At 38.1% G+C, this 12105-nt stretch overlaps 1 protein-coding gene across 14 annotated transcripts; it reads right to left on the bottom strand.

The window, feature by feature from the left end:
- Positions 1 to 1103: 1103 nt before the first annotated feature.
- Positions 1104 to 9337, bottom strand: LOC108511770. Of its 14 annotated transcripts, none has more exons than XR_005511351.1 (6): positions 9060 to 9337; positions 8020 to 8092; positions 6004 to 6137; positions 5555 to 5663; positions 1646 to 5139; positions 1104 to 1477 (listed from the first exon to the last, which is right to left on the bottom strand). XR_005511351.1 is itself a non-coding variant. In XM_039125288.1 (4 exons), exons 2-4 carry the CDS (start codon positions 6013 to 6015, stop codon positions 1353 to 1355), a joined length of 246 nt encoding a protein of 81 aa, XP_038981216.1. In that variant the 5' UTR covers positions 6016 to 6137; positions 9060 to 9337; the 3' UTR covers positions 1104 to 1352. The 14 variants fall into 14 exon arrangements, 2 of the variants coding, with proteins under 2 accessions (XP_038981216.1, XP_026665605.2); XR_005511352.1 differs by having other exon boundaries at positions 1646 to 3807; positions 4904 to 5663; XR_005511350.1 differs by having other exon boundaries at positions 1646 to 2576; positions 2679 to 5663.
- Between the last annotated feature and the right edge of the window lie 2768 nt (positions 9338 to 12105).

The raw sequence follows: 12105 nt of genomic DNA on the forward strand, positions 1-12105 counted from the left end.
TAAGATTTGGGGCCGTTTCTATTTTTGACTTTTGGCAAGGTGATCGATCAGACTAAAGATAGCCGTAATCTATTGTAAGGCCCGGAGAGATGAGTGAAAGGAAAAAAAAAAGGAAAAAAAAAATTGTTTTTTAATAATTTGGAGAATGGAAACAAAAGTTCTTTTTGGTCCTTTCCGAAAACGACCTTATTTTTTTGGACCCATTTATAAAGAACTCTAAAAAATAATTAGAAAAATAATTAGAAAAGTAAAAATATTTTTTTAAAAAAAAATGAGTTACAGAGACTAGAAATAATAACATGGACAGCTTCTTTGATTTTACACACCTGTAGCATTCATTCGCAAAGCCAGTAGTAAAACTAAGACCGCTCGACCTCGGAAGCTAATTTGCATGTACTGTTGAATTATTTCTGATAAGGAAAGATATTCTTTTATGTAATTAACGAGTTGTGCTACAAATGAAGACATTCTCACCTTCCATTCAATTGGAATTAGAACAACTTGCTTCTTGTTCATACTTGCCATTGCCAAATTTCAATTACGGATTTTTTTGCATAGATATCCTTCTAAATGTCAGATTTTGTGTGAATACCCTTTGAAAATTGGTATTTGCATGGATACCCTCGTAAAACTTTGTTATTGTACAAATATCTCTCATATAACGGTTGTTCTAATGGTGTTAAAAAAAAATCATATTTTTATTAATTAAAAATAAAATAAAAATATGAAATGACGTTATTATCCTTGCTCCTCTCCCCCACCCCCCGCGCCCGTCTTGGTGGTGGGGGAGGCCGGGCGCGAGGGGTGGGGAAGACGGGCGCGCGGGGGGAGGAGGGGGAGCCGGGTGCAGGTGGACGAGGGGGAGCACTAATATGAGGTGCTGGGTGACCCATGACTTGAAAGACTTGCAATTGACCTTCAGTCCCAAATTTCATATCACACTATTTTTTATCCATATGACTGATTGGACGGAACCTGGCGTCTCCCAGCTCCCCTCTCACGAGGACCAAAAAAATCCCAGACCTTCTTCCAAAATCCAATTTTTCTGACACGACCCATATTTCATTCAGTGTTCCCTCACTTTCTTCCCGGAGGGTATTAATAAAAATATATTTTCATTTTATTTTTAATTAATAAAATATAATTTTTAACACCATTAGAACAAAAAATATTTGTACAATAACAAAATTTTATAAGGGTATACATGCAAATACCAATTTTCAAAGGGTATTCACGCAAAATCTGATATTTAGAAGGATATCTATGCAAAAAATCCTTTCAATCACCCGCACCAATATAGGTTTCTGCTCATCAGATCCCTCCCAAAATGGAGCCTCGCCATCCCTGACCAGTCAGCAATAGCCTGTCTTTTGGGCCTCCACTTTCTCTTCCTGTAATAGGGCTTCTACACCGAAGTTTATACGACGAAAACCCAAGAACCAGGATTGAGTAATTGGATCGTAAACTGATATATGTTCTGTAAAAGGTCATATTATTAGAGCTGGAATATATGAAGATACGTACGTTTCTCATACAGAACTACAGATATGCAGATGCAAGTAAATAAAACATTTTTACTTTGTTAAGTAATTAATAAAGCTTTTGACAAATCAGTAAAGGCAACTAGATATTGTCAAACAAGTACCTGAAACTTCTTCAGCAGAATGCCTGATAGAAGCAAAATCAACATACGCACTTGGATCAGCTAAACCAGGACTGTATGGTATGTTCAGAAATTCATGCTTCCGAAAAGCCTACAGATGTGAAATCAAGATGTGAAACAGATGATTCTCTCCAGACATGAAAGATAAATCTCATAAGCAAAAGATAAGAAAGAAGTGAGGGGGCGAAAAGAAAAACAAAAGTCATAAAACAAGAAATATGAATCCAATAATTCCAAAAGATGCAAAAACTGTTGAATTGCCAAAATTTCATCCAAGAACAAGTTGAGCTTTTAAAATGACACCCTATGCTAGTGGCATACCTCATATAGTATTGCTAAGTGTAAAGAAGAGCTGCTGCTAGGCCGAAGGTGACCAGGTCCGTAAGAAGCAGGAGTGATGATAATAGTGAAAAACCATCCAAGAAAACATAAAGATGGTGAACAAATTTCTTCAATCTATTTAAGATAAGCTTAAAGCAACCTCAATATTAGGTAGAAACTAAAAATTTATGGTGCCGAGTAATATTCAGGGCGGGTGGGTTGATGCACAATTACCAAAGACTAATTAAAGACAGGCCGCATTCCTCTACAAAAACTAAACTCATCTACCTCAGCTGAGGACCAAGTATTAGTAGGAAGGACCAGGAGTGTTTGGACATTATAAACCTCATCAAAGAAAATACTAATCTGTAGACTGCCTGAAAAAATCCCATTTTCCCCATAAACAATTATTATAACCTGACGAACATCTGAACTTCTCTTTGCAATTTGGTGAGTCAGCTCCATTGCTTTGGGACATACCTCAATATGGTCAAGCTTCGGTACCTCCTCAGCAGAAGCCCACTGACAATGCTTCCTCAAATATAGCAGAGTTGCAGGAGAAGGCATTGGAGATAAAACAAAGCAAAAATTACTAAAAAAATAAAAAATAAGATTATATTACCATCTGATATCCAAGTTATAATGGATAACATGAAAATCATTCGACTGGTAAAATAGATTGTTGAACACTTACAAAGAATCTTCTGACATATACATATATATCATGTTCTCACAACAACCATGCGAAGATTTCTGCGATGAAAGTATAAAAAAATTGATGAGCCCTATAATACGGATAGCTCTAAAGCAAACAAAAAAAAAAAGGAGGTCGGAGATATGAAATTATTATAGTGAGGTAGAAAACCAAAAAGACAAGGCTAAATGCAATTATTGCCATTTTATTTTTTCAGCCGATTCTAAAAATGGGACAAGTCATCTTCACAAACATACAAAGAACTGTTAGACAAAAAAAATCTAGATAGGAGATAGAAATAATTAATAGGCATTGTGACTTCAAAAGATGGTGTTGCATTGAATGAGTTAACTCCCTATTCATTTGATCAAGAAATAAGCCGTAAGGACTTCACAAGAATGGTAATTCTACAAGAGTTGCCATTTACAACAGTTGAACATCCAGCTTTTCAGATGTTTGTTAGGAATCTTAGACCAGAATTTCATATTGTTTCAACGACAACATTGGTTCTAATTGCTTTAAAATATATGAAAAGAAAAAAATGAAGACTTGAAGATTTGTTCATGACAAACTATGGAAGAATCAGCTTAACATCTGACATGTGGACATCAAATCAGACATTGGGATACATGTGTCTCACTGCACATTACATCACTAATGATTGAAAACTTAAAAAGCATATTAATAAACATCTGAAGAGCTGGATGTTCAACTGTTGTAAATGGCAACTCTTGTAGAATTATCATTCTTGCAAGGTCCTCACGGCTTCTTTCTTGATCAAATGAATAGAGAAAATCATTCAATGCAACACCATCTTTTTAAGTCACTGTGCCTATTAATTGTTTTTGTCTCCTATCAAGATATTTTTTTGTCTTACAATTCTTTGTATGTTGTGAAGATGACTTGTCCCATTTTTAGGATCGGCTGAAAAAATAAAATGGCAATAATTGCATTTAGCCTTATCTTTTTCGTTTTCTACCTCACTATAATGATTCTGTATCTCCGACCTCCCTTTTTTGTCGCTTTGGAGCTATCTGTATTTTAGGGCTCTGTAGCTTGAGAAGTACTGCCACGACGTGCACTTGAAACTTCAGCTGTGTTTTCATTGCTTTCCATCATAGACATTAACCTATTTTGCATAGAATTCCATAAAGATGTATAAGCATGACATGCAACTAATATGATGAAAACAAAAAACAAAAAAAAAACAGTTTCATAACAATGTATAAGTCAGATATTGGATTTAACTTAACCACCTAAATTCCAGTGCCAGCTAATGGCCTAAAAGGATGGTCCATCAACCTATCAGACATTGGCCAAAGATGCTTTCTGTCTAGGTTCTCTTTGAGGTGTCAATACCTTCTTCTAAAACCTATTGCTAGGATTTCATTACAGGTACAAACTGGCTTGGCTATTATCAGAAAAATGACAGGTATAACCTCGAGACCGGGGCAAGACAGAATGAACAGAAGAATGGCACAAGTTAGGAGATGAAGAAGAACCTATCACACCAAGAACATGAACTGTTAACACAAAACAGATAAATTGCCTCACATGGGCAGATCCAAGGTAATTTTCCTGCAAATAAGAAAAAAATACAGAGATGGAAGTTTCAAATACCACTTCGCATCCCAGGTAATACTTAAGATGTTGAGTCTCTCTATTTTCAACGGGTAATACTTGAATCACTTCAAATCCCAGTTGCATGCATGCACAAGCACACACATGCATTCTACTGAAATGGGGATCTCATATCCATTCACCATAAGATTTGAAACAGGATTAATATGAGAGTTTAACCAGCAGGCCCAAGTATTTTAGAACTTAAAAGTTACTTATAAAATCAAAAAGAGTCCTTCTACCAGCACCAGAATGACTCAAAAATCACCAAATCATCGAAGTGTGACTAAGAAAACTGAAAATAAAGCTAAAAAAAAAAAGTAAAACACACTTAAGTATGTATACCGCCACGTATACCCCAAAAATAAAATTTTGAAGGACTTTTGTGGTAGGCTGGTAGCATATGCTTGCTTTAGCTTACGATAATGTTAAGTGCTGCTGGGTTAAACATTGAATCAGCACTAGACCGAAGAAGGGAGGATATGCTACCACCCGGAGCAATATCTCGAGGAGGAAGACCTAGGGTTTTGAAGAACCGAAGGAGGGAGGAATATCTAGAGGAGGAACTGAGGAAGAATCGAAGAAGGGAGGATGGAGGAAGATACCTTGGGAGTTGGGACAAAGCACGCCAAAGTCGCCGAACGCCGAAGAGACTCGTTGATTCGATGCACGAGCACGAAGGGAGAGATCAATCCAGAAAGGAAGAGCTCCAAACGTTCCTTGGCCTTAGCCTTAGCCTTAGGGGAGAATCGGGAGATCGAGAGAGAGGCAGCAATGGAAACCGAAAGTCTGAAAAGGAAAAGTCAAATGAGCCTCGAGCCCCGGTTGAAAGAGTGAAAACCTGAAACGGTGAAACCTTAAAGTGTTAAAGGCTTAAAGTAGCTAGTGGCCCAGTGAGCGAGCGAGTGAGCGACGAGTGGCCCAGTGGCCCAGTAACCCGGATTCCCCTGCTGCGGCTATGACCTGTGGGCCTGCAGACCCAAATAGGTATTCTGGAATCGGGTCAGGTCATTGGGTAAATGATCCAAAATTGACCCAAAAAACAACGGTTGGATCCGAGTCGGGTTGAGATTCAGTAAACCTAGACCCGACCCTAATAATGGAATGGGTCCAATTTTAGAACCCGACCTGGACCCACGGGTCTTCTAAAACGGGTCGGATCGGATCTAACCGGGTTAGGTCACGGGTCAACCCGACCCATTTGCAGCCTTACTAAAACTAAACCAGAATTTCAACGAGGGAACAAGATGCCTTACACGAATAAGATCAGCCATAAGGTTCCCACGTCCTGGACCAAGTTCAATTAAATTCATGTTTCCTAGCTGTCCAATCTACTCCTAGAGGCACAGTCGAAACACCAATCATCTGAAATAACAGCATTGGATTAAATTATACTAGTTTCTAGCATGCATAAAAAAAAGAAAAGAAAATATTCTTTTCTTTAACTTCAACAAAGTTTTTAAAAGTTGATGGCTGATGGCATGGATCCATACATTTCCAACACCAAGACTAAATTAAGCCAGAAACGTAGATCTAGCAAAACTTCCTTCTAAGGAGAAAAAAATCCACTCATTACATTTCATTGCTGCAAAATTAGGCCTTTGTAAGATTAGCATCCACTACTACGCAGAGTTCTATGGTATTTTTGCACATTCATAATTTAGAAATGAGCAGTAAAGGAACAAATAACCAAATGCTGAATTACCTCTCCAAACATCTAGTTCACTTTTGGGGAGGTAATAAAATCACCCCCAGCACTGAATACATGTTGATTGACGTAGAAAACTGAATGAGGATTTGTCAAAACTTCTTCCATGTATTCAGCAACGGAACACAGAACTATTGAACAATCAAGCAATTAAAAGAAAAATCATTAGTAAAGCTAAACTGGAAAATAAAGTCATAATAGAAAAAGAATCTCAGCATAATTGGAAGATGGAACCATTGCGAAATGTAAAATTGTAACAGACTGCTAACAAATTGTTCTTATGCTTGATAAGAAGAATTCTACAGAGTATTATGTGGAAAATTATAAAAGATCTTTTTTGCAGCCAGGGAGCAGAGGTTGGGGGCTGAGCACAAGACACACACACACACACACATAGAGAGGGGGGGGGGGGGGGGGTAAGCAATACTTCAATCCACAAAAATCAATCTGTGTAAGCTCCTTGGTGCAACCATAGACCATAGTTGGGGAATATTTATGTTTGATGAAATTTATGCTGTCTAAAAATCTCGTCAGTACATCTTTGGTTTATATATACTGCAAAAATTACTATGCACATTCCTTAATGAACGTACAGTAGAAAAAAATTAGCATCACTCAAACAATCTCTTAGGGAACTGGAACCAAATGATGGAACCTTGCACAAAATTTGCTCTGATTTTTAGTTTCTTTAATAACAAAGGTGCCCAAAATGTCTCGGCCAGGATAACTAACTCACATACAAACTAAATAAACAATTTCCAATTAGTTATTATAATGCTTTAATAAAAAGCTTCAGATAATCTGCTGCATCGGTATTGACAATCACAATCAATAGAGGTTCTTGGATCATTGACAGTTTTAGTGAGTGCACCCAGTGCTTCATAACCTTCAAACCGTATGATCTCTTGAGTATTTTCTCAATCCTCTAACTTGAAGTGACTTGGCATGTTGACAAGAAGAGACAGGAAGGGGAACCTGAAACAACAAAAAAAGGACAAAAACAAAAACAAAAGCAAAGAAACAAAATGCAGCAGCAGCAGCTGCAGCAGCTTGGGCAAAATATAATATCTTGAGTATTTTCTTAACCCTTTGGTAGTGGGCAAGAACAAGTGGCAAAATAAGTTAACATAGGACATATTAAAATCTAGTCATGATGGCACACCATACATGTGTCACATACAGAGTTATATAAATTTTTTAATGTGAACAAATAAAGAAAATGAAGCTAAAAGAAACTATTTTTAAAAAAAATACAAAAGTTGCTATTACTGTTTACAAGTGAATTACGACACTCCTGTCCTCCATAAGATACAATCTTTAGCCTCTCTCCCACATAGTTTTCAGCCAAGAATGTCGTCCCTGTCCTAAAAGGTTGCCATGCTTGCCCAGAAAGAAAGAAAAGGCAAGGAATAGAGTGTGCTAGATCAAGCTCACATTTCTAGGAAAATTCCTCATCCATACAAGCTTAAATCCTAAACTGCATAATTAACCCATGGTCCATTATAGCTGAAGTACGAAAAGTGACAGGAAAGATTTATATCATAGGTGAATTCCTTGAAAGAACAAATATTACATGTAGTGATCTCATTTTGGGACAGCATATGTCCATTGCATGATATCTTTGTAACAGTCCTAGAAATTAAAAAGAAAGCATCTCTAGCCATTATTACTATAAGGTGCATCATTATGACTCTAGATTCAAACAAAGTATCAATCTGACAAGACACTCGACCTTGATTTTGAAAGCAATAAAAGCAAGTCTCTATTAATGTGGCTTATTCATATAACAATTACAGAACCCTTTGAATGTCTGGTAAATCAAAAGAATATTTTCTTATAAATCTTCTCCCAACATGATGGAAAGTTGGAATCACCATACCAACTCAAGAGCTGACTAGTAGCCGCCATTCATTCATTATATTCCATACAATCTACCCCTATACCATAACTAAACATGCAAAAAAAAAATCCAAAAAAAATTAATAAAGGCCATCAAAATCATTTACCACACACCTTTTAACGTTGGGCTCCCAGTAACAGCCATCTAGGCAGGACTACACCAAGTGAGCATCTGACAACCTAAATGCTGCCACACGAGCAGGTAACAAGAAACAACAAAAAGAAATATCCTATTCAGATATGTAACTCAGCAAGCATTAATCAGATCCAGTACTTAGAAGTTGATTGCTCTGAAGAGACATCTCTAATAGTTTAGTCTTTGCTGTCATGTAATTTTACTGCAACTGTAACAAGGTATATGCAACATGTATATGCGATAGTTTAAAATAATTCACACCCGACAATTTATTGAACTTATAAAAAGTTATCAAACACAATTTTTTTAATATCAATATTAACTTTAAAAAAGTGGCTAAACAGCAGAAATATCTAGGGCTAAAAATGATGAATGAAAAATCAAGGAGGGAAATAGAATGGGGGAAAAAGCCAAACACTTTAAACTTAGAGAACTTCTTTGGTGTCATCTTCTGTATAACGATCTACCAAGAGCAAATAATTACTTACGTCACCCTCGAGGTCCCTCATAACCTAGCTTTTCTTTCTTTCTTTTGCTATTTTCCCTCTCCGTCCGCCTTATAGACTGCCTAAGCACCACATGGCCATGCTTGTGCGCTAATTCTTGCAGATCCCTACCGATTATCGAACACAATCTATTCATTACATGAAATGCCGTGCTCTATATATTGCAAATATCTCATATCTTACGTCCCAAAAATTTATACACTTGCAAAACAAAAAATCCATATTGAAACATCAAGCAACGCGACCAACACCAAGATAACAAAATTCTAGCAAACGAGGAAACACAAAGACAGGAAAAAACGGATATTTATAATCGAACAGTCAAGAAAGCATGAGAAAACAACTCTTGAGATGCCTAACGTGCTCGAATCCGAAGAAGGATGGTAGAAGTGCCCTTCAAAGTCACAGGTCACAAGAAACACGGAGAGAGAACAAAGTAAGAAATTCCTCACATAATTCCAGCGGAAAAATCAAGGAAAAATAAAAACGACAAGTAGGTCTACGAGTGATACCCGGTTGATTGTACAAGCCAGAGCGATCGATCGAGGTAGACGCCGTGGGACGGGAATCTTGGAGATACTCATGGGATTCCTCTTCTTGAGAAGAAGGGTTGGGGTTTCCGGGAGAGGTCAGAGAAGAAGAGAACATTAAGCGATCGAGTCGAGGGAGTAGAGAGGAGAGGAAGGGTTTGTAGGAGGCCATTGGACAGGAGAGAGGACGCTCAGGAGAGCGATCTTGGAAGCATTGAAGGGAGGGCCGGGCCGGGCCGGGCCGGGCGGGAGGGAGAGAGAGGAATAGAGGATCCCCAAAGTGCCCTCGGCCTGGCTTTTTATATAACAAAAATCTTAGGATCTTGACCGTAATATTTACGCTAAGGACTTAACTGCATAATTGCTTAGGCCAAAGGTGAACTAATGTCCTCTGCCGATGAACATATTAAACATAAGTCCCTAAGAAATGAAGTATTTACGAATGAGGGCTCAGTAACCTAGAACCTTAGAATGTAATATTGACTGTATAGGGTTTTCCTGCATAGTTCGCCTAGACCTTTAATATATTGATTATATATCATTACAATACCACTTACCATGTTGAATAACGTTATAACAGTGTCACTTTCATTTAAAATAAATAAAGCAAGGAAAAATAAAATTATATTTTTATTATTTTCATTATTATCATTCTACAAAATTATATTTTTGATCTACGGCAAATTTATGGTGATGGAGCTATGAATTTAGTAATAAGTGTTTTCCACTAAATATGAACTATTTCTGCCTAAAGTAAAATCTAAATTTCATAATAATGTTATTTTGTTTTAAAATTGAAAATGTTTGTGATGTAGCACAACTGCAGGGAAAGAGAAGACGGAGGAAAAACAAAAACAAGGGAAGGAAAAAGAAGAAGAGGTTATAGAGACGGAGGAAGAAGAGAAGAGGAGAAGGAGGAAGAAGAAGAACAAGAAAGAGGCTCGGATTTTTCCATTCAATTATCAATTGCCTCATACATGAGAGGGGTGGTGTTTATATGGACCTTACATATTGACCCAATTACATAAAACCAATTGACCAGTCTAATAACAAAATAACGGACCAAATTGACTTGACTAAAACAAAAACAAATAATGCAATAAAAGAAAATAACTCGGACTCAAATGGACCCAATCCGAGTCTGACTCAATCCGGAGGCTTAGGATCATCTGGACGAGGGGCTCTGATATCCCCATCAACTTCTTCCGGGTTAAAAAAACTCGACCCGTCGAGTACAAGTCTGGCCGGCTATCGTACTGCTCCAGAAGATCGGGGTCAAGGCGCTGCAACTAGACTCTGGAAATCCACGTCACGTCAGACTTTGGTCGACCTTTCCACCAAATAAGATAATGTTGGCAACCACCATTCCTGGTTGATATAACTTGCTCATCCAATATATGTTCTATTTATTCTCTGCGTGCATGAAATTTGGAAGGTGGTGGCTCAACAGTAGGTAATAGGTCAGGGTGTCCAACATGGGTAGGTATATCAATAAAGGGGTCAGAAGGCACGAATATTGTCTTTTTGTATGGGACTAAATCTTCAATATTAAATGTCGCACTAATCCCATAGTCATCAGGAAGATCCACAACAAATGCATTCGATCTGATTTTCTTTAAAATTTTGAACGGTTCCGCACTACAAGTTTGCAATTTCGGAAACATTTCCGAAGAAAGTCGTTTAAGTCTAATTCTTATCATGACATAATCTCTTTCACTTAACTCTTTATAACGTCTGTGTAATCAGCAAGACATTTATATTTTAAGTTATTAAAATGACTACAATTGTTGATTTCTTGATGCAATGAATGTGGATGTGATGCAAATGATTGTACAGACTCAAAGACTCTATACTGATGAGACATGAAAAACAGGTCTATGGGTTGCCTAGGTTTGTAATTATGCACCACTTCGAATGGACTCATACCTATGGACTTGTTAACCGAACTATTACATGCAAACTCAACTGTCGGTAACATTAAATTCCAGGTCCTAGCATATGCATTCGGTTTGAGCCTATGATGTGGAAGGTTGGATAGAGATGCTCCGGGAACTAGATCAATTGCGCATTGGATATCATGCATTGGAGAAAGTGCATCCGGAAGATCATTAAGGACTACATCATGAAACTCCTCTAGAAGGAAAACTACTACCGAGGAATGTTCAAGGTTAGACTCTGCATGGGTATCTTTAGCTACAAGTGCCAACTCAGGTGACTGGCTCTCAATATCTTTCACTACCTCTTCGACAGTAGTGATGTGAAGTGGCTTGGTTGTACTTAGATCAATAGTCTCCCTTTGGAAATCATTTTGGACAAAGTCTAATTCTGTAGGTTCGTCTTCAAAGTCTTCTACATAGTCTTCTATATTTGGTTCATAGACTTCTTCGATATATTCGGTCTCTTGGGTCCTAGCTTTTGGTTCAGTAATTAGGTAAGTCTTGGCAGGGCATTGGGACGCAATGTGGTCGGACTTTTGGCACCAAAAGCATTGAGTTTGGTTTCGAGAAGAAGGTTTGGAACCTAATATTCCTTTTTCCTTATCAGTTGAAGGGTTCGGAACAGGTATCGGGGAGGTCCTAGTCAGTGCTTGGGTTAGGTCGGGCTGATTAGGAGGATTGAAAAGCGGTCTAGGTTGTGAGAGATAATTTTGGTTAGGTCGGGCTCCTAGGGCTAGTGGTCGAGGGCCGATGGGCCTCACCACAGGTAGTCTTAAGAAACTATCAACATCTTGGGCCAACTGATATACTTGGTTAGGAGTAGTAATCTCTCGGAGGAGTAGTTCTTTCTGGATCTCCTCGCGGAGTCCTGCCCGAAACCTAGAGAGGGTAAGGGTCTTCTCTTCTATTACACCGCACTTCATATGAAACTCCTCAAATCGTGCGATGTAATCAGCAACCGTCGATGTCCTTTGAGTTAGCTTCTGCCACCTATCCATAAGGCGTTGTTGTTAGGAACCCGCCCATGCCGCAGAAAATTTCAAAAATTTCAGATGCAGCGGAAGAGGCATGCGCGGGATCAACCGTTCATC

This window comes from Phoenix dactylifera, chromosome 4, assembly GCF_009389715.1.
Source record: "Phoenix dactylifera cultivar Barhee BC4 chromosome 4, palm_55x_up_171113_PBpolish2nd_filt_p, whole genome shotgun sequence".
Classification (NCBI taxonomy): domain Eukaryota; kingdom Viridiplantae; phylum Streptophyta; class Magnoliopsida; order Arecales; family Arecaceae; genus Phoenix; species Phoenix dactylifera.